At 50.6% G+C, this 22,071-nt stretch overlaps 2 protein-coding genes across 8 annotated transcripts in view; one reads left to right on the forward strand and one right to left on the reverse strand.

Annotated features, from left to right (window-relative positions):
• TRAPPC3 (trafficking protein particle complex subunit 3) lies at positions 1-18,219 on the reverse strand. Of its 2 annotated transcripts, none has more exons than XM_012765228.3 (5): positions 18,198-18,219; positions 3,311-3,408; positions 2,958-3,057; positions 756-938; positions 1-284 (listed from the first exon to the last, which is right to left on the reverse strand). In XM_012765228.3, coding segments are annotated over exons 2-5 (405 nt in total). In that variant the 5' UTR covers positions 3,313-3,408; positions 18,198-18,219; the 3' UTR covers positions 1-164. The 2 variants fall into 2 exon arrangements, with proteins under 2 accessions (XP_012620682.1, XP_012620679.1); XM_012765225.3 differs by lacking the exon at positions 18,198-18,219 and adding an exon at positions 11,458-11,639.
• Positions 17,632-22,071, forward strand: part of MAP7D1 (MAP7 domain containing 1) — a 21,868-nt gene continuing 17,428 nt past the window's right edge. For all 6 annotated transcript variants that reach the window (XM_012765216.2, XM_012765217.2, XM_020290537.2 and 3 more), the window contains exon 1: positions 17,632-17,976. In XM_012765216.2, coding sequence (XP_012620670.1) covers positions 17,931-17,976 — 46 coding nt within the window. In that variant the 5' untranslated portion in view covers positions 17,632-17,930. The remainder of the gene's footprint in view (positions 17,977-22,071) is intronic.

Genomic DNA, 22,071 nt, shown 5'->3' on the forward strand with positions numbered 1-22,071 from the left:
GACTGTATCAGTCTGCTCTTTATTAGCATGGAAAATGGAAACAAGGTTAGAGGAATATACAACATCCGTGTTGAAGAGTCACTGAGTTCTAGAAGGCAGAGTGCACAGAGGCTTGCTGATTCCCATAAGTGCTCCTGCTGGCTATCCTCAAGTCCTGGGGGTGGTTATTCCTCTCCAGCTGGGAGATTGTCCTCAATCCGCCTGATGAACCTCATCCGGATTTCTGTCACACCGTCTCCTTTCAGGGTGTCCTGGACAAACTTGGCCTCCACAGCCATCTGGACCTGGAGGACAGTGGAAAAAAGAAGGGGCAGCTGCCTAGCCACAGCCTCTGGAGAACCACTGAGGACGGGGCCATAACTGACTCACCAATACCAGCCCAAAAACCGGTGCTGGTTTCCCACAAGGACAAGATTGCTAGCTCCAAGGTTCCCTTGCAGAAGTCAGTGACCCTGACCCATAAGGAGAAACTTAGCAAAGAATACCCAAGAATAAGACTGTCACCAAATAAAACAATCTCAGAACAGATGTTCCTGGGCTTTGGGGGCTGACAGCACCACCTCCCAGCCTAGCAGGGAGGATCACCACCATGAACAGACATCCAACTTGAATCCTATCTCAGCAGCTCACCACCTCAGGCAGCAAAGCACTGGCGTGAGCCGAAGGCCTTTCTTTTCACTCTCTCTCATTCATTCAAACATTTAACAAGCTGCTACTACATTTCAGGTGTCCCAGAGATAAAGAGCTGCACTCACCATCTCTAAGGCTCCCCGCAACACCCCACACAAGAGATTGGAATAAATAAGGGATGAGTGGTTATCAGGAAGTTCCACAAAGTCCACCAAGGGGTTATTTTCCAAAATGAGGGAGAATTCGTCACCAGCTGGGCTCCAATTAGTAATGCTTGGAGTGATGCCCAAGTACATCTTGAACGCCACCTGTCAGGGGACACACAACAGCACTTTGGGGAAGAGTAGCCGGAAATGCACAAACAGGAAGGTGATAGAATTGGCAAAGGGGAAATAAGTGGCTCAGGAACAAAACCTGGCCCCTGTAAGATGATGAAGCTTTAGAAATTCAGGGCCAAAAGGGAGATGCATCTCCCTTACCACCCCTCTCCTTTAAGGCATCATGCAATGAAGCAACAACTCACTGTCTGCCTGCACATCTCAGCAGAAGGGAGCACTGATCTCACAGGAGTGGACGCCCCGAACCAGCACCAAATGCAGAGGCCCTGACCCATTTCCCTGTCCTGCCTGTGCTACCTGAACCCACTTTCGTAAAAGTGAATATAGCTCACTGGGGCAGAATTACTCTGAAGACATCCTTCCTTATCTACCTTCCTAATTCTACTTTTTTATTTTTTGAGACAGAGTCTCATTCTGTCACCCGGGCTAGAGTGCCATGGCATCAGTCTAGCTCACAGGAACCTCAAACCCCTGGGCTCAAGGGATCCTCCTGCCTCAGCCTCCCGAGTAGCTGGGACTACAGGCATGCACCACCACACCTGGCTTATTTTTCTATTTTTAGTAGAGACATGGTCTTGCTTTTGCTCAGGCTGGTCATGAACTCCTGACCTCAAGCGATCCTCCCACCTGGGCCTCCCAGAGTGCTAGGATTACAGGCGTGAGCCACTGCGCCTGGCCTCACCTTCCTAATTCTAAACCCTCATAAAGCTTTCTCCACTGTCAACCTTCTTGAAGATTTGGGTGTGGCTAGCATGCTTACAACACAAAGAACCAACCTTTAGGTAACTGACACCACTTATTTATTAATGCTATAATACACAGCACCAATATTAATAGTAAACATTACTATATGCACAACACTATGCTAAGTGCATTTGTTTTACCTGAATGCTCGTGTCCATTATTCATTTACTCCTTACAATAACCCTATCAGGTAGCCCTTATTTTCTTCATTTTAAAAATGAGGTAACTGGTTATTAAAGAAATTAAAAGTAGCTTACCTAAGAACCCAGAACTAGTAAGTACTGGAGCCAGAGTTTGAAGCCAGGTTTACCTGAGTATGTATTCTTTTTTTTTTTTTTTTTGAGACAGAGTCTCGCTTTGTTGTCCAGGCTAGAGTGAGTGCCGTGGCGTCAGCCTAGCTCACAGCAACCTCAGACTCCTGGGCTTGAGTGATCCTTCTGCCTCAGCCTCCCGAGTAGCTGGGACTACAGGCATGCGCCACCATGCCCGGCTAATTTTTTATATATATATCAGTTGGCCAATTAATTTCTTTCTATTATAGTAGAGACGGGGTCTCGCTCTTGCTCAGGCTGGTTTTGAACTCCTGACCTTGAGCAATCCGCCCGCCTCGGCCTCCCAAGAGCTAGGATTACAGGCGTGAGCCACAGCGCCCGGCCAGAGTCTCGCTTTCTTGCCCAGGCTAGAGTGAGTGCTGTGGTGTCAGCCTAGCTCACAGCAACCTCAAACTCCTGGGCTCAAGCGATCCTCCTGCCTCAGCCTCCCGAGTAGCTGGGACTACAGGCACGAGCCACCATGCCCGGCTGATTTTTATATTATATATATTAGTTGGCCAATTAATTTCTTTCTATTTTTATGGTAGAGACGGGGTCTCACTCAGGCTGGTTTTGAACTCCTGACCTTGAGCAATCCGCCCACCTCGGCCTCCCAGAGTGCTAGGATTACAGGCGTGAGCCACGCAGCCGGCCTGAGTATGTATTCTTAATCCCCATACTACTCTGCTATACCTTCACAGTGAAAGAGAACTGGCTTTGATTTCAGTGGGGCTTTAATCCACAGGATGATCTTAACCACTCTCCCCTTTCTTATAATTGTGCTATTTCCTAACTACCAGGAAGGCTTCTTTGGCCCAAAGAGCTGCCTAATCAGTCTTTTGGAAGATTAAGGCCTCTCTAAGGGAGACAGAATGGTCAGCAGTGCCTCCCAACAGCAATCCTTCAGCACAGACAGGTGGCCCAGGATAATGACCTTGGCAATGACATCTGCAGTTTCCCGAAAGTCGTGGCACCTCCCAACATTTGACCGTGCCAAGAAATCTTCAATCAGTCGGACTCCAATATTATAGCCCCTGGGAAGGAAATTAGAGAACAGACTATTATGGGGTCTAAATGTCTTATGTCTAAACATAAAAAAGGTCGTTGGTGGTAAAAGGAAAATGGGGATAATCTTAAAACATCCCAATAAATGTGCTCAGTGGGAATTGTACCCAAAATGTTGGCTAAGAAAGAGAGAGGACCCTGTTTGGGGCTCTAAAGGACAAATGTAGATGCAATGTGCTGGGGGGCGTCATTCTTGTCTCTCCTGCAAAGGAGATCACTCACATTTTGTCCAGCTGTTTATTCACGTCTTCATCATTTTCATAGTCCTTGCACAGCTGGGTGACCAGAGCCCCATAGGTCAAAGTGAAGAGCTCAGAGCTCTAAAAGAGATTCAAAAGGCAGTCAGGACCAAGGGGTACAAAAGACAAAGTGTGTTGAGAGTCTGGATCAGCATTGATGCAATCATCAGGATTCAAAGGAAGGTCACCTGTGTCTGGAGGAAAAAAACATCACCCCTTGTGGAGTAGCTATGAAATTTGGCCCTTCCGAGGTCAATATGACAGAGCTGCAGCCAGACCTACTGCAAAATGGGCTGTAAGAAGCACACTGTGCACTGAACTCTTCTAACATGCCAAGGTAGGCTTCTGCCAACCCAAGTCTCCACCATAGTTCCAAGTCTAACTAAGCTCGTGTCACCAGAATCTGGTGAAGGAGTAGCAGTCATTCAGTAGCTACTGTGAGAGACAGACCTGAAGCAGCCATTTACAAACTAGCCTTTGTGTGTTAGCAGCTGTGACCAATGACTTCCCGACACCTTAGAATGCCATGGTGTAGAGTTAAACTGCATTTCCAAGGCCCCACCGAGGAGCAACAGTCCATGGGGAAGGAAGGAAGTCCCAAAGTTCATTGCACTGATGACAACCCCTCTCCAAAGTAACCAGAGTGAGAAAAAAATAATGTTCCTATTGACATATAGTTAAAATATTTCCAGGAAAGGTGATGACTTTGGAAAGAATACAATCTTTTGTGTACCTGGAACACAATACTGACCTGAACTGTTCAGATAAAGAATCCTGTCACCTACCTACCAAGAAACAGAGAGATGTGGAAGGTGAAAGGAACTGACCAATACTAAGACTACAGAATAAAAGCAGTAGGCAGGGAGGAAAGGCATTATCAGATTTAAAGGGAGAAACATGTTAACAGTGCATTATACCAGCGGATTCACTCAGAAGTAAGGCTGAAAAATTGAGACTGCCACCCAATGACTCCCTTCTGAATGGGGAGGCTTGTCAGTCTTGGAGCAAAGTACCTTTCTGTCTTCAACTTTTCTGGGGAAAAAAGTCCAAGAAATGTTAAGGCCCAGGATCTCAGAACCCAATGCTCTCCTGACCTCAACCCCATTGCCTGCAAGAATAACAATTTGAATGCCTTTTTATTACATACCACATTTTACTTTTCATCATCTCATTTTCCATCTCACAATAATTTAGTAAAGTAGAAAGGGAAGGAATTAATCCCACTTTAGAGATGAGAAAACATAGATCCAGAATGGTTACATAATTGGTTAATTATTGGCAAAAGTAATTTGGGGAAACAAAACCCAAAGCTTTTCAAGCCAATGGTCATTTTATCCACCGTTCCCCACAAGTGCATATTAATAAGCCCCACCCCAAATAAAAACAAAAACAAAAAATATCAAAAAAACGTAGCTGTACTAGAGTCAAAGAAAACCAGTTTCAGGATCAGGAGGCCCTTTGAACTCAACTAAAACAGTCAGATCAGGTTGTCTCCAAGAGACTATTTACCAAATATGGCAATTAAAGGGAAGCTATTAAGGAGGGGAATTATTTTTTTAGTAAAGTCAAGGGCTTGGCACTAGAATGGCTTGGGTATGAATGGATGGAGACAATCCAGCAGTTACCAGTCCAGAGAGTTGGCACCACTGCATTAAATCAGAAGAACTTTCTTTCCATTATTAATGAGCCCTTGGATGGGGACTCCAAGAGTCTCAGCCCACCACAATGCCAAATAACATGCAAATCATGATGTTATCAAGCATCTTATACATGCAGCTGCCCTCAATTTACCAATAAGAAAAATCAAGGTTCTGGACAGATTTGTTGGTGGTCACAGAATCAATTTGCCTGGGATCTGAGAATGGGATCCCTGACCCAGGCCTTCTAAACTCTCTCTTAATTTGCAAGCCTGTTTCCATTTTCAATTATAAACCAAGCCTATTTGGAACAGTGAATGACATAAATACATAAGTTAAAGGTCTTCATACTTTAAAAATAGAAGTGGTGCTATGGGCCGGGCGTGGTGGCTCACGCCTGTAATCCTAGCTCTCTGGGAGGCCGAGGCGGGCGGATGGTTTGAATTCAGGAGTTCGAAACCAACCTGAGCAAGAGCGAGACCCCGTCTCTACTATAAATAGAAATAAATTAATTGGCCAACTAATATATATATATATACAAAAAAATTAGCCGGGCATGGTGGCACATGCCTATAGTCCCAGCTACTCGAGAGGCTGAGGCAGAAGGATCGCTTGAGCCCAGGAGTTTGAGGTTGCTGTGAGCTAGGCTGACGCCACAGCACTCACTCTAGCCTGGGCAACAAAGTGAGACTCTGTCTCAAAAAAAAAAAAAAAAAAAAAAAGAAGTGGTGCTATGGTATAGGAAAAAAAAATCATTCATTCAACATTTACAGTGTACCAGGCTATCTAATAGGAGGAAGATAGATACTGCAGCCAAATAAATAAAATACATGATTTGGGCTGGGCATGGTGGCTCACGCCTGTAATCCCAGCACTTTGGGAGGGCTGCTTGAAGCCAGAAGCTCAAGACCAGCCTGGGCAACATAGCAAGACCCCGTCTATACAAAAATATTTAAAAATTAACTGGGTATGGTGGAATGCACCTGTAGTCCCAGCTACTCAGAAGGCTGAGGCAAGAGGATCACTTGAGCCCAGGAGTTCCAGGGTGCAGTGAGCTTTGTTCATGCCACTGTATTCTAGCACTGCACAACAGAGTGAGACCCTGTCTCCATAAAACAAAAAATACATGATTTGCCAGATGGTGATAGGTGCTATGGAGAAAATTAAAGCTTGGAAGATTAGGAAGCATTTATCTTCACATATATGTATTGGGAGGGGGTTAATTTTAAATAGAGTAGTCAGGGAAGGCCTCACGAAGGTGATATTTGTGCAAACACAGGAAGGAGATAAGAGTAAGCCAAGAAGATATCTGGGTGAAAAAATTCTACACAGAAAATGTAAGGGCCTGAGGTAGGAGTATGCCTGACTGGTTTGAGAAACAGCTGAGACCATTGTCACTAGAGAGCAGTAAGCAAGAGAGAGGACAGAAGAGGAAATCAGAGAAGTAACCAGGAGGTTACAGTCTGAAAACCTGGGTTTTCAGCCCTTGTGACCTTTATAACAAAAGCTCCCACGGTGCGGTGGCTCACCTGTAATCCTAGCACTCTGGGAGGCCGAGGCAGGAGGATGGCTTGAGCTCAGGTGGTCAAGACCAGCCTGAGCAAGTGTGAGTCCCCATCTCTATTTTAAAAAAAAAGTTCCCATGGGACCATAAAGGTCAGCTAGTTCAATCAGCCCCATTTCTTCACTGAACATAAGCATGACATTCCCCTTACCAACAGAAACATGAATCTCTCCTGCACCACTTCTATTTTCATATTAGTTTCTCATAACAACCATGAGAGGCTAGCAGAACAAACATTATTTATTCCCATTTTATAGATGACAGGTTAAAATAACAGACTCAACAGCCTTCTTATAGTTGAGTACTGTCCTGTACAGCTTTATTATCAAGAGCCATTGCTTAATCTCCCTGAACATCAGTTTTTCCCATCTGTAAAATGGTGACAATACTATCTGCCTTTCAGAGATATTGTGCAATTCCAACGAGATGTTTGTAGAGCACCTGCTGCACAGTAAATGTTCAAGAAATAGATATTATTATTGTTATTTTTAAACTGGTTCTGTGTGGTGTGGAGCCAGAGAGCACCCTGAACTAGGTTCAAGGAGAGTAATAAGGAAAGAGACTTTGAATCAATATAAAGAACTTTCTAACAAATAATAAGGCACATAAAAAGAAAACTGGGTTTGTAGTCAGAAAACCAGATTCTGAGTCTGAACTTGCTATTTAAATATCTGTGAGACCTTAGGTAAATCAATTCACCATGCTAGCTTCCATCTCTTCACACATAAAGAGTTAACAGTGCAATCTGTCATGCCAATCACAAGGTTGTCAAGAGAATCTAATGAGATAATGGAGCTGAAGATGCCTTGCAGACAAGAAACCAAAGGAATTACGGCAGCTATGCCAACATGATCTCCCAGTACTGGAGCAGAGTAAATTAAACCAAGCTCTACACTCAGGTGAGCCACCACTTGATGGTTTTCAGAATGCCTTTCAGTTAGTGCCCCAAACAAAACATCAAATGTCCTTAAAGGGGCTGACCTTTTTTTTTTTTTTTTAGCATATTATGGAGGTACAAGTGTTAAGGTTACTTATATTGCCCATGCCCCCCTCCCCGCTTGAGTAAGAGCTTCAAGCATGTGAAGGGGCTGATCTTTAGAGCTAATGCGCTAAGACTTTTGTTTCATCAAAACAGATAATCCAGTGTGAACACCCTCTAGCAGCTGGGAAAGAAGGATCAGTAAGAAACCTTGGTGCAAGGCCGGGTGCCGGTGGCTCACGCCTGTAATCCTAGCACTCTGGGAGGCTGAGAGGCTGAGGCATGGCGGATTGCTCAAGGTCAGGAGTTCGAAACCAGCCTGAATAAGAGTGAGACCTCGTCTCTACTATAAACAGAGAGAAATTAATTGGCCAACTAATATATTTAGAAAAAATTAGCCAGGCATGGTGGTGCATGCCTATAGTCCCAGCTGAGGCAGAAGGATTGCTTGAGCCCAGGAGCTTGAGGCTGCTGTGAGCTAGGCTGACACCATGGCACTCACTCTAGCCTGGGCAACAAAGCGAGACTCTGTCTAAAAAAAAAAAGAAAAGAAAAGAAACCTTGGTGCAGCCCTCTCTCTTACCCTCCAGCCTCCTGTTGTGGAGGCCCTAAGTGCTGCTACTTAAGTAATAAACTTGTCTAAACTCTGGAGAATAGACATGGGGGTTGGATTACCAGTAATAACACAACAGAAGGGCAGGACTCATCTGTGGGATTCAAGAGCCAACACTATTCAGACACATGCACAGTAATAGCTTTATTAACAAGGATGCCAGTTGACACTGAGTGTCAACTATGTTCTAGGTACACTGTTACACTGCACACTTTACATGCATTCTCTGAATCCTCAGAACCACCTCGTAATATAGGTTCTATTATTACCTCCTTTGAAGGTGATGCTCAGAACAATGCAGAAACATCCCCAAGGTCACACAGCAATTAAGTGCTGAAACCAGTACTCAGTCCCAGGCAGTACTATACCTCTCCATGTGTATATTTCTGTCACCCTCACAGACTGTGTGCTTCTCAAAGTTAGGGACTAGGATTTCATCTCTGCACGTCTCACAGCCCCTAGCACAGAGTGTTGCATATAGCTGGGGCTCAGGAAAAGTTTACTGGACAAATGGGCTGTTGCTGTTTGCACAGACTAAAAGCGGAGATCTAGTTACTTGGGCATATTAACCCTTTAGGTCTTGGAAGGCTTAAGTGGAACATAATAATTAGCAGGTTAGGCTGATTGGGAAGAGGGCTACTCAAGGGGTAGGCTCCCCAAGCAGAGAAGAGAGGAGCATGTCAAAAACTGGTGGCCACAAAGAGGATCAGGTCACAAGCCCTAAGTAGACATCAGTAGGAAATGAATGAAAAGATGAACTCAAACCTTCATTTCATTCATTCGACAAATACACACTGACTGCCTAGTACCAGGCATCGTTCTAAGTGGGGAACTGGAGTACTGAACAAAACAAATCCCTGCCTTCAAGGAGTTTACATTCTCATGGGAGGAAACTGATAATAAACAAGTTAATATGTAATTTATAATGAAACATCGTTTTTTGGGGGGTTTGTTTGAGACAGAGTCTCGCTTTGTTGCCCAGGCTAGAGTGAGTGCCGTGGCATCAGCCTAGCTCACAGCAACCTCAAACTCCTGGGCTCAAGCAATCCTTCTGCCTCAGCCTCCTGAGTAGCTGGGACTACAGGCATGCGCCACCATGCCTGGCTAATTTTTTCTAAATATATTAGTTGGCCAATTAATTTCTTTCTATTTATAGTAGAGACGGGGTCTCACTCTTGCTCAGGCTGGTTTCAAACTCCTGACCTTGAGCAATCCGCCCACCTAGGCCTCCCAGAGTGCTAGGATTACAGGCATGAGCCACCTCGCTGGCCTATAATGAAATATCATATAAAGTAAAATGGACAGTGCTCCAAAGAAAACCAGCATAGAGTAAGAGTATTGAGAACTAGTCAGGTGGTCAGGGAAGGCTTCTCTGATGAAGTTTCATTTGAGTAACTGTGAATGGAGTGGGTGAGGTGACTATCTGGCTCAAGGGAGTTCTAAGCAGAGCGGACAGCAGTTGCAAGAACCTTGAGGACAGGAGTACTCTGCTGCCCCTCCCTAATTACTTCACTTCACTAAAGTGAATACTGGGGGATGGGGATGGGCTCTGCAGGTTCCTGCTAAACTGTTATTAAGATTTCAATATTGAGTTTAGTTAAAAAAAAGTACAAAATGAGAACATGGTATGAAAACCAAGCAGGAAGAACTCTCTGGACATATCGTAGGAAAAAGAGGAGGGAACAAACATTTCCCATGCCCTGCACATTTTACACCATCTCATTTAATCTTAAGTAGACATTACTGTCCCCATTTTATAAAGAAGCTGAAGATCAATCAAGTAAGCCAGAATTCCAACTGATGTCCATGAGTTTTCCCCTAAATGACAGTTTCCTGGCAAAATATTCTCTTCTTTTAAATTCTTTGTATTTCCTCCAAAACACGAATTCTTAACCTGTGATCATGAAGTACTTCAGAGGGCTCACAACCGCCCCCCCATGTAAGTAAATGTTTATTTATATGTTTGTCTATTTAATATTTACTAATTAGGATATTAGCTGACACTGTCACTGTGTTTTAGGTGCACTGTTACACTGCTAGCTTTACATGTATTCTCTCAATCCTTAAAACAACCCTATAATGTATGTTATCACTACCTTCTTTATTTTTAAAAAGAAGATGGTGAAATTGATGCCCAGAACAATGCAGAAACTTGCCCAACATCACACAGCAAGTAAGTGGTGAAACCAGTACTCAGTCCCAAACAGCAATATACCCTGTGTTGTGTACATTTCTGTCTTGATATTTAAATTTGCCTATTTAATATTTCAGGGGAGAAGGTCCACAGCTATCATCCTCTTCTCAAAAGGAGTCTGTGAGAGAAAAGGTTAAGTACTACACTGGAGTAAAGAGCTTCCTGCAGCCCATTTGTGGAGGCTTTTCCTAGTGTAACATGCAAAGGTGTGAGGGAAGGCTGATCATTCCCTCTAGAGTGGAGTGTCAACCAAGGGTCTGTAATCTGCCTAGCATGCAACCTCAGATGCTCAATTTTTAAATTCAAAAACAAAGACACAGCATGAGCAATTCTGGAAGAAATAAGACAATGCCAGATAAAAGGAACACAAGCCAGGAAGGTCCCTTAGTTCAGAGAAAAATGACCTTAGTCTCCAGCCCCCATCCGTAGCCCAACTTTATGGGACCATATGGTGTCCTTATATTCCCTGAATAAGAAAGGAGTTGCCATCTCCCCACCAACCCCCCATTTGAGAAGAACCACTCACTGCTTACTCTGGCCCACTTCTTATTCCACTGAATACAAAGTTCCTTTCTGGCAAGACCAGCATCTCTCACAATGCCCATGCCACAGTGTGAGAGACAGCATAGCCTAACCTAATATTCTGAAGCATTAGCTTTACACTTAGAGAGACACGAGTTCAAATCCGAACTCAGATTTCTAGGTGTAAACTTGAACAAGTCATGTAAACTCTCTGAGCTGTGAAATGGTGATAACATTATCCACCTAATAGGGTTAATTTGCGGATTAAATGAGATACGGTAATGTATGTAAAGTGCTTGCCCGATGCCTAACACACAGTAAGACAGCAATAACTGGTGGTTACTGTTACTTATTACCGTCTTTTTTGTTGGCCTAGCAAAGAGCCGCACTCGGGCCTTGGGGGCGGGGTCTCCTAGGGAAGAGGGTCTCCAGGGGGAGCTACTCCAGAGGTCCTCCAACCTGCCAGAGGCCCGGGACGCCCCGGAGTGAGCCCCCAGGAGGCTTCCCCCTGCCAGAGCTCACAGGAGGGCGCTTTCCCTACCGCGCCTCGCGCTCCGCGCCGGGCCCCTGCCCCCGTACTCAGTTCCGCCCCGCCCGCCGAGGTCACGCGCTCCAAGTTACCATTTTCTTGCTCTCGGTGCCACGGTTCGCCTGCCTCGACATGGTGCCGGCTGTCCCGCCCTGCCTAGCCACAGGCTCACTCGGCGACCCTTCAGACGCCGCTCGATTTAGCCGCTGCCCCTCAGCCTTTGGGATTGACCGGCACTGAATCACTGCGCCTGCGCGGCCTGCCGCGGGGCACCACGGGACTCGTGGTCCGGCCGACAAGGGTAACTCCCGCCCAACAAACGTCGGACTACAACACCCAACAGCCCCTCTTGACAGCACCGCCTCTTGGCTCGGTCGAACTGCAACTCCCGGCATGCTCCGCGCGCCGGACTCGTAGAGCCTGGCAGCCCCCGGGCTACCTTCTGGCCGCTGGGTGGCGTCCGCTGCCTTCAGTAATCCTGTATCATCCGCACACTTCCCCTCCTCTCCTTCCCCCTACACCCGGCTCAGAGATGCTCCGCTCAGAATTCCTCTCTCGCACGGGTTGGTCTCGGAAAGTCCCTCTTTCTCGAGCTAGCTGCTTCCGCTATTGCAATTCAGCGCCTGAAGTTCCCAAGATGTCCCAGAAAACTACCAATGACTTTCACACAGATCTAGCTTCTTCATTATGCAAACATTTGATGACCACCTACTATGTGCCAAGCGTTCGCTAGGGCTTTCTCTTCAAAGAACCATCTGTTACCAAACCCCAAATGCTGCCAGCACCTGTATCCTACCACCTGTGGCCACGTGATGGAATATCCAGTCTTTTAGATAAAGTTCAAGTCTCTTTCTCCTCCTCCCTCCCCTAGAACAGCTACACTTCCAAGTTCCCAGAAAAGAAAGATCACCAACTGTGGTGGCAGACAGTCCTGAGTTCTAATCCCAGCTTTGCCATTTTAGGCAAGTTGCTGGATCTCCCTCAGTTGTTTTGAAGATTAGTAAGCATGCAGAGCACTGGGCACATAAAAGGCATGAAGTAAATGTGTGTTCCCTTCCTTCCAGCCACTCTCTACAAACAGCCTAAAAACAAGACCCAGAAACAGCAGAGAAACATGCTGGCTGAACCCTCACCCATCACCAAGGGGAAGTCGTACAGTCCCTGACCACAGCTCGTCGATTTCAGTTCCAGCCATCTCTCCTTAGCTGGCCAACTCTGAGGGGGCTGGGCTGAGGGTCCCTGAGCACCCTCTCCTCACTTAGGCCTGGTAGCGACCGCTGCATTCTAGCCCCTTAGCCTTCACCATGACAACCTGTCCGGACATGAGCCGGCCAGGCTAGGGAAGGCTGGGGGGCCCAGGCTGCTCTGGCTGAAAGCTCATGCCTGGGGCTCCCCCAGTCCCTCCCTCAGGGTGCAGGACCAATCATTATTATACCCTTCTCCCTGTGGCTTAGACATTCTGGGGCCTCCCTAGAGGCAATGACCCCTGACGACTCCTCCACTCCTCCTGTATAATGCCTGGGACTGGGGAGGGCAGGGTGGGTAGCCAAGAGCTGAGGGCTCTGGGAAGGAACATGAGGGCCAGTTGTGGGGGGAGGAAAGCAGGGTCGGCTAGCCCCCAGAGGCCAGCCCAGCTAGAGAAGCGCCTCCTGCATTCCCAGGAGGGAGGACAGCTGAGGTGAAAGCTGCAGTTGGCCAGCCTGTCTGTCGGTCTGGGCTCCTCCCTGCCGGCTGCCCTTGGCTGCCCACAGAAACCTGAGTCACAGTCACAGCCAGCCACACGACCGCACCCAGCCTGCTGTCAGGCAGGGTGGCTCTTGAGAGACTGGAGGTGGAGCCTCTCCCTGCCCATCTCCCAGCCTCTGAGATTTTTCCTTTCTCTGCCTGTGATTCCTCATCTTGGCATCTCTTTCTCTTTGAGACCCATCCTTGCAAGTGTCATCAGTCCTGAATTAAGGGAGGGAGTGGGGTCCAACTCAGGTTGATCTACACGGTCTCCTTGGTGCTCCAGTGCATACTTAAAATCTGCTTAGACAGCTGCTCCAAGGGCTCTCAGTACGGTGTCTATCATTCTCAAATCCCAAGCCTTCCCCACCACCTCTAGGGACCAGGACATTTAGGAACACCAGGCACCCCCTTCCCACCCTCATCTCCTTCTCCCTAGAAAAGAACATAGGGAAAGCCAGCTTCCTGTCCCCATCAGAGACTCTAAACAAAGACACCCTCCTAAGAACCCAAAGAGTTGAACTTATTTAGCCCTGGGTCTGAGTTCCTCTCTGCTCCCATCTCTCTCAGTTCCTCCTCCTCCCCAAGAACTGGAGGGGTAGAGGCAGCTGGTGTCACCACTGCCCTAGATGACATTCCCCCCACCCCCAGCCCCAGGGAGTGGGCCCTGGAGACTGAGGCTCCCCAGAAAAGAAAAGCCGTGTGGGTTGGAGACCTCTTCTCCTTGCAGCGCCTTCAGGGTGGGGTGGGAGTGAGAATCTGGTGAGTGTTCTCCCGTTGCCCCCACCATGAGGCCCCTCCCACTTCCGGCAGTACTTCGTGAATGTGGAGGCAGCATCCAGGCCCTCCTTCCAGAGATTCCTATCTCTGTGTCAGATCTCCCAGTGATTTCCTTCACCTCTCCATCAGGTTCATCCTGGATCCTGCCCCTCTAAGCCTAGGAGGTTATAAATGCTCTAGCTCCTGCCCTCCCCTAGGGGAATCAGGATGGGGACATTTTTCTGATCCCCATTCTTTGACCTGCCTCCAGCCCCAGCTCAGCTCCCTGGTGAGATTCACTCATGTCTGTTTCTGTGGAGGAGGAGGAGGGGCCTGCCCTGGGCCCCATGGGAGGCAACAGAGTTCCCTGCCCCTCCCTGAAGACAGCAGGGCAGGGCATGCTATTGGGGCTTCAGCCTCTGATGTTGCAAGTGCTCCACTTGCTCTTTCTCTGGGATGTCTAATGATTGTGGGGCCCTGTGGAGCCCCCATACACTGTCGGCCAGCCACAGACTCAGAGAGAGACACCCACTCTCAACTCTCTTGGTCACTGGGGCCTGGGATCTGCCAGGTATTCTGGCCAGTTAGGAGGAGGATGGAAAGGAGCCCACTTCCTCTATCTACCCAACTGCATCAATCACGGGACACACAGGCTCTTCCAGCGCCCTGTCAGCTGTCCTCCCAGGATTCCCTGTGGACCCATCAGCTGTGCAGGAAGCTTTCAGGGCTGGCCAGGAGAACTGTCCCCCAAGTTGCTTAACTCCCAGATGCCCTGTGGTCTCTAGCACCAGCATGTTTGCACGTGTGTGTGTGTGGGGGGGGGGTGCAGTGCCTCCACCCTCAGTCTAGGGAAGGGTTTCTCAACCTTGGCACCATTGACATTTTATGTCTGATAATTCTTTGTTGTGGCAAGGTGGTCCTGTGCAATGTGGGATGTTAAGAGGCATCCCTGCCTTCTATGCATTGGATGCCAGTAGCACCTCCAATTGTGACAACCAAATCATCTCTAAATATTGCCAAATGTTCCCTGGGGGGCAAAATTGCACTTGGTTGAGAACAACTGATGGAGGCTAATACCACACAGTCTCTCTGCAGTGAGCTCCCCAACATCAACCCCCGGATAATTAGACACAATAGGTTGTGTCTAAAGTACTGTTCACCCTTCCCCTGCTACTGAACCCCATGATCTTCAATAGCTCCCCATGTTGTACACTTTCGATCAATAGCATTTAAGTCTTCTACATGGGCTATCCCTGGCCTGTCTTTTCATTTTTAGCCATTGCCCCCTCCATGATTCTTGGGCTGTAGCCAATGTGGGTATCTCACTATTCCTATCCATCCATCTATTTTTTTTTTTTTTGAGACAGAGTCTCACTCTGTTGCCTGGGCTAGAGTGCCATGGTGTCACCCTAGCTCATAGCAACCTCAAACTCGTGGGCTCAAGCAATCCTCCTGCCTCAGCCTCCTCTGAGTAGCTGGGACTACAGGCATGCGCCACCATGCCCGGCTAATTTATATATATATTTTTTTCTTTTTTTCAGTTGTCTAGCTCATTTCTTTTTCTTTTTTTAGTAGAGATGGGGTCTCGCTCTTGCTCAGGCTGGTCTCCAACTCCTGAGCTCAAATGATCGGCCTTCCTTGGCCTCCCAGAGTGCTAGGATTATAGGCGTGAGCCATATCCCTGCAGTAACATCAAAACCTGGGGCGGGCCGGGCGCTGTGGCTCACGCCTGTAATCCTAGCTCTTGGGAGGCCGAGGCGGGCGGATTGCTCAAGGTCAGGAGTTCAAAACCAGCCTGAGCAAGAGCGAGACCCCGTCTCTACTATAAAATAGAAAGAAATTAATTGGCCAACTGATATATATATAAAAAATTAGCCGGGCATGGTGGCGCATGCCTGTAGTCCCAGCTACCTGGGAGGCTGAGGCAGTAGGATCACTCGAGCCCAGGAGTTTGAGGTTGCTGTGAGCTAGGCTGACGCCACGGCACTCACTCTAGCCTGGACAACAAAGCGAGACTCTGTCTCAAAAAAAAAACAAAAAAAAAAAAAACCTGGGGCGGCAGGTGGGGGAAGAACCATGGCAGAGGGCTCTTCCTCTGTTGGGTTCTGTTCCTGAATTCTCCTGAGTGAACTACCTGGTTCAGGGTGGGCCTGTCCAACTCTGGAAGAGGCAGGCCCAGAGGCCTGTGACCTCACAAAGGACCATCATGGACTCCATCATCCACATGGTTCCCCCCACCCCCCCACCTCCCGCAGATGGGATCATTGACAACAAAGATGGGGGACCTGCGCTTCATCCTAATCTGCTTTTACTTTTGAAGCTCTCTGATCATCAAAGCCATCACCATCATCATACTTATCTATTGAGCACTTTCTATATGCCAGGCTCTGTGCTGAGCACTTCATCTACATTGCCTTATTTAATCTTTACAAAGACCCTATGATTTCTCATGGAACTATTATTTTCCTGATTTTATACGTTAGCCAATTGGTTTTAGAAAAGTTAAGTCGCTAGCTCAAGGTTACAAACTCCAGTTGCAGGTCTTCTATCATCATCCGTTTCTAATGTTTTTTGGGTTGGAGGGGACACTGTTCCCTCCCCAGGCCTTCCAAAGAGGGTTTAAGCCTTTAGTTACTCACATCTTCCAAGACAGGCTGCTCCCAGGTTGCAGGAGACCTGGACCCTTTTGTTCCCCCCCCCCACACACACACACAGGGTTGCTTTCTGGAGCTGCTAAAAGGAAGGAGGCCCTGGTGGGAAAGGGGGGCAGGGGGATAGCATCTCACTGGGCCTAATCTCTGGACAAAGAACTAGAGAACTGACCTTCTGGGGGTCAGGACAAAGGGCAGAGCCCAGCTGCCCCTCCTCCTTCCTCCCCTGGTCAGTCCCTGCAGAGGCACCAGCATCGATCCACCTTCCCAGCAAGCTCCCTGCTCTGCCCCAGGCCAGGCCTGACTTGGCTTGAGGCCCTCACCTCAGCTGGCACCAACAGGGGACTGGGGGTGCACTCCAGAGGGCTGGGACGTGGGCTACTTTGGGGAGGGGAGTCAGGAGGGGCTCATCGCCCACCTCTTGGACAGACCACAGGGAGAAGATCCTTCCAGGGAGATTGTTGGGGTCGTCCGGTGGGGGTGGGGTGGAGGAGGTTCAGGGCCAAGACCACCCAGTTTGGAGCCAGGAGGAACCCAGCAGATTAGAGACGTGGGTAAAGCAGCTCCACAGGGCTGTAATTACCCCAGAAAAGCTGGGAAGACAACAGCCCTGGGATGCTGGAGGAAGGGCGGCAGCTAGGCTCCCAGACTCTCCTCATCCCAGCCCTCACCAGGGGAGAGAAAGTGTAGTCCTTAGAGGGGTCTCCTTGTGACTCTTCTTCAGGCCTCCCGACGTCCCCCTGAATGGTTTTGTTTGAGGAGGCTTGGGGCGAGAATTTAGACTTGAAGCTGCCTTCTCAGACCCAGAGCCAGAGCCCCCAAGCCCCAGGGTGGGACTGGGGACTCCCAGCCCCGTTCCCCCACTCCCCCAGTCCCAGCGGCGGGTGAGTCACCCGAGCGCTCCCTACATAGTCCTCTCGCGCTGCGGCGCGTACCAACGGGCGGCTGCAGGGGGAGGCAGCTCGGCCGGCGTCCCCCGGAACCGTGGCGCCCACCCCGCTGTGGCCGCAGAAGAGACGCTGGGAGGCTCCGGGCGCCGCGCTCCAGGGCCGGGGCGGGGCGGACGGCAAGGGCGCGCGGCGGCTCGGTCCCGGGGCGCTGCGTGGGCGGCTCCCCCCGCCTCGTACTTGGTACGCGCCAGCGGAGAGGCCAGGCCCAGCCCGGGCGGTACAATAGGGTTGGGCCGCGGCCGGGACTGGGCCGGCGCCGGGTAGGGAGCAGGATCGCGGCCGGAGCCGACAGACACTGGCAGCCGGCGACTCCGAGCCTCGCAGGCCACCAGCCTCGACCTTGCCCGGAGCGCCCCCGCCTCCTAGTCGTTGCCCGCCGGGCCGGGCCGGGCGTGATGCGCCGCGGGACCCCTGTCCTGGCCGCTGGCCGCCGCCGCCGCCGCCGCTGAGACCCCCAAGACCCCCAGTGACGCCGCAGCCATGGAAAACGGCCCGCGTGCGGAGCTGGGTCCGGGCGCACCCCCAGGTATGCGGGGAGCCACGCGGAGGCGAGATGGGAGGAGGTCGTGGGGCCGTGGGGAGGCCGAGGATGAGGCCGGCCTCAGGGCGGGGACCCCCTCCCCCGCCGCGCCCTCTGACCACTTGGAAGTTTAAAAATAAAGGCTGCGGCGGCGGCGGCGGCGGCTCCCGGCTACAGACGCATCTTCTGACAGCTGCCCCCTCCCCCACTCCCGGCGCCGGACTCACTGGGCGTCGGGATCCGCCGGGACCCCGCTTGGGAGTTGGTGCGGTGACCCTTCAGTCTCAGCTTAGTGCCATCTCGGCTTCCCCGCCTCCACCTCCCTTCCCGATCCGCCCCAGGCCCTGAAGGTCCTCTTCTACTGAGCTGGAGCTTCTGTTCCCTTCCCCATCCCCCGTAGGCACGTGTGACCCCAGCCCGAATGTGTGTTGGGGTCCGGAATCTCCGGCCTGGCGCCCAGCTTAGCGCAGCCCAGGCCCTGGTGCCCCCGCCCCGGCCCTGGCCCAGACCTCGCCCCCACCCCATCCGTCCAGCTGCCGCGCAAAGGGCCTGCTGCTGCCGCGGGCCGGCGGGAGGGGAGGGGAGGGGAGAGGGAGGTCTCTAGCGGCGGCTGCCAAGTAACCCGCCGGATAAAGGCGAGGGGGAGGGGGAGGCGGCATTGTTTGGGGCGAGGGCGGGAGCTGGGGAGTGGGCCGCCTCCCCTGCAGCCAGGCCTACTCCGGAGCCCACCCAGCCCGACTTGGGGAGGAGGGGGACAGAAGTAAATCTGCTTATCCTGCTCGTCCTCCTTCCTGGCCTCTCTGGGCCTGAATCTCACTGGAGAATGAGGTAAAAGCTCAAGGCTGGCGCTCCCTCTGGGACCTGCCACATCATTCCCCAGCCTGAGGCTCTGGATGTCTCCCCCTGTCTCTCTCTCTCTGTCCCTCTCCACACCCCAGACCACCACCAAAGCTCCCCCCTCACTCCACCAACCCCAGTGCCCAGGACTCCTGCAAATCCCATTGGGATGTGGGAGCAGCTGATGAGGGGGTGGGGACAGGTTTCTGGTTGGACTTGGTGTTGGAGGGAGGCAATTTCTCTTTCTTCCTAGAAGGGGAGAGAAGAGCGATTACTTAGGACCCAAGTTCTGTTCCACTGACTTAGGAGAGAGGTGGCCCCATCCCTACACCCTCATGGAGTCCCTGAGCCTAATCTTGTCACCTCCCTGTCTCCTGGGGTGTGGGCCCAGGATGAAACAGTATCTGTGGGTGCAGAGAGCTCAGGATAAGGTGGGGCTGCTTGGCTGTGGGTGGGTTCCTCCCCATGCCAGCATGGGTGCTTCCCTGGGAACCTGTGGGTGCAGGAGCTGGAGTTCACTGAGGGGAGGCTACCATCAGACTGGTGGGTTTTTGGAGGGGGTTGTAGGCTGTGTTGGGAACAAGGGTGCCAGATCTGTCTTGGCTAGGCTGAGACTGAGAGGGGACATCCCAGGAGGCCCAGCCTGGGTCCACTCATCTGCTTATTGGCCCTCTGCACCTGAGGGTCCCTAGCACTGGTGTGTACACAGGGACCTGAATGGGGGCGGTGGCTAGTATATATTAGGACACTTGGGTAGGATGCCTGGACTGAATATGAGGGCATGGGTGGGATGCTTGGCTGTACCGGGGGCCTGGGTGGGGTGGGGGACTGTACACAGGGCCCTGGATGGGGAAGACTCTTCTATGCACAGGGGTCTAGATAGACCTACTTGGGAACCTGGATCAGGATGGTGGCCAGTCCCTGCACAGAGAGGAGTTGAAGGTGACAGGAGTCCCCTATGAGGCAAAGGCTTCGTGCTTACAGCATGTGCCCTGTGATAGTGTGAGGCATGGCTCCCAGACCCTGAATGCAAGTGACATGATCTGATCTCTGCCCCTTTGAGTTCCCTTTGCACACTTGCACACTGAGCAGTAACAGCAGGCAGCGTGGAGTAGGGGACAAGTGTGGTGCCCACTTTTGAGTCAGAAGACCTGGATGGAAATCACAGCCGTTTATTGGCTACTGGCTTGGACCAAATGACTTACCTCCTGGAGCCATGGTTTTCTGGCCCTGGAAAATGGGGGTAGTGTTATCAACCCTGTGGGGTTAATGTGAGGGTTAGTGATGATGTAACTAAAGGAGCCTGGCACACAGACACCAGACACCTGCAATAAAGTGTTATTACCATTGTTGTGGTTACCTGTTGCAACTGGTGCCAGCAGGGAGGTAGGAAGTATGGGGAAGGATGGGAGCAGGAATTGGGAGTCAGTTCAAGCATGTAGACTCTGGAATCAAACAGTTTAAGTCTCTGCTTCTTAACTTACCTCACTTAACCTAAGTCTTATGTTTTCCCATCTATACAATGAGAATAATGCTAGAAATTGTCTCATAGAGACATTGGGATCATTAAATTAGATGCACACATAAAACACTTGGCTTAGGCCCTGCCACATAGTTAGTGCTCAATAAACACCAGCTGTTTTTTGTTATTATTTTTAGTTCCTTCAGAGGCCTGAGAAGGAGATGTGATTGATTAGAATATCAGGAGGTAAATGTAATGCAGAGGGTAGGGGAAGGGGGTTCTAGACAGACATGAGCCAGGCTGCATCTGGGGAACAGAGGGGCCCCTGTACCTGAAGTGGGGCAGTGGAAATAGGGGAGAAGACCCATGAAGTGAGTGCAGCCAGCTGTCCAGCACCCCTATGCTGTTGTGGATGATAGAGAAGTGAATCAGACAGAGTCCCTACCTACCTGTGGTGAGCTCCTAGCCCAGTGCGGGAGGAAGGTCTGTTCACTGTAGGGAAACCAGGTATGATGGTGATGCAGTGGGCAGTAGGCTCTGCTTGTGGAAGGCTTCACAGAGGAGGCGGCATTAGAGGTGGATCTGAAAGAATGAGTAGAAGTTGGTGACACTGGCACAATGGACTATGCATACAGCAGGCAGCCCAGCTGGCACCTCCCACTGACAGCTTCCCAGTCCCTCCTTGGGCTAGTGGGCCCAATAATGAGGCCTCTAATGAGCCCCTAATGTGCAGTCACGCATATGCAAATGAGGAGGAAGGGGCACTGGGCCAGCTCAGCCCCACTCTTCCCAGGATGGTGGGTCAGGGCTGAGGGAAGGGGGTACGTGCCCGGCCCAGACTAGAGTGGCACCCTGCCCTCAGGGTAGGTCTCAGGTCTGCCCAAGGCAGACAAGCCACTGGAAACCATGTCCTTGGGTCCCTGCTGGGCCTTGGGGCTGGGGAGGGAGCCAATCAGCCAGGCCTAGATAATGCAGCTTTGTTGGCTGGTGGTAGCTCTGCCTGGCACCCCGGGCACAGCCTTCAGTGTTTCCTCCATCACCTCTCAGCTGCAGCTCTGCCCCAGGGGAGCAGAGAGCATGGTAGGGGATAGGGAACACGGTACTGCCACCACCATTAGCTTCTACCAGTTGTAGGAGGGGAAGATGTGGGGCAGGTATAGACTCTCTGGTGAATCGAGTTATTTCCTATTTATTATTTCCTACTCTTACTTATTAAGGGCCTTCTGTGTGCCAGGCATGAAGCTCAGTACGTTGTGTGCATTGTCTCATGTGTTTCTCACAACAGTCCCATGAGTAGGGACTAGTATTATCCCCATTTCACAGATGAGCCTCGGAGAAATGAAATCACTTGCCTAAAGTCATACAATAGGAACTGGCAGAGGTAGGATTTGAACCCAGGTCTATCTGACTCAAAAGTCTACACCTTTATACTGAATTTTCATGGCCCAAGCCAGCCAGTAATAGGGTCTGGCCTGCTTGCTTTCCATGACTGGTCTCTGTGGGCCTCTTGGTCTTGGGGACCCCATGATCTTTTCTCTAGCAGGCAGAGGTAGAGCCAGCAGAGTCCTGGGTCCCCCGTGAATCCTGCCAGGTTGGAGTCTAAGCAAGTTGGGCCAGAAGGAGCCCCTGGCCCCAGGTAGTGGTAACAGTCCAGCCACGGGCCATCTCTAGGCCTTGGCCTGAGGCTGGGCCTCTGCCCTCAGCATCTGGGCAACAGCCTGGGCAGCCCTGCTGGGGCTGAGGGAGGGACGTGGTGGGGCCCTGGCTGCGGGATGGGGTCATTTCCTGCCGCCTAAAATAAC

Source organism: Microcebus murinus, chromosome 2 (genome assembly GCF_040939455.1).
Source record: "Microcebus murinus isolate Inina chromosome 2, M.murinus_Inina_mat1.0, whole genome shotgun sequence".
Classification (NCBI taxonomy): Eukaryota; Metazoa; Chordata; class Mammalia; order Primates; family Cheirogaleidae; genus Microcebus; species Microcebus murinus.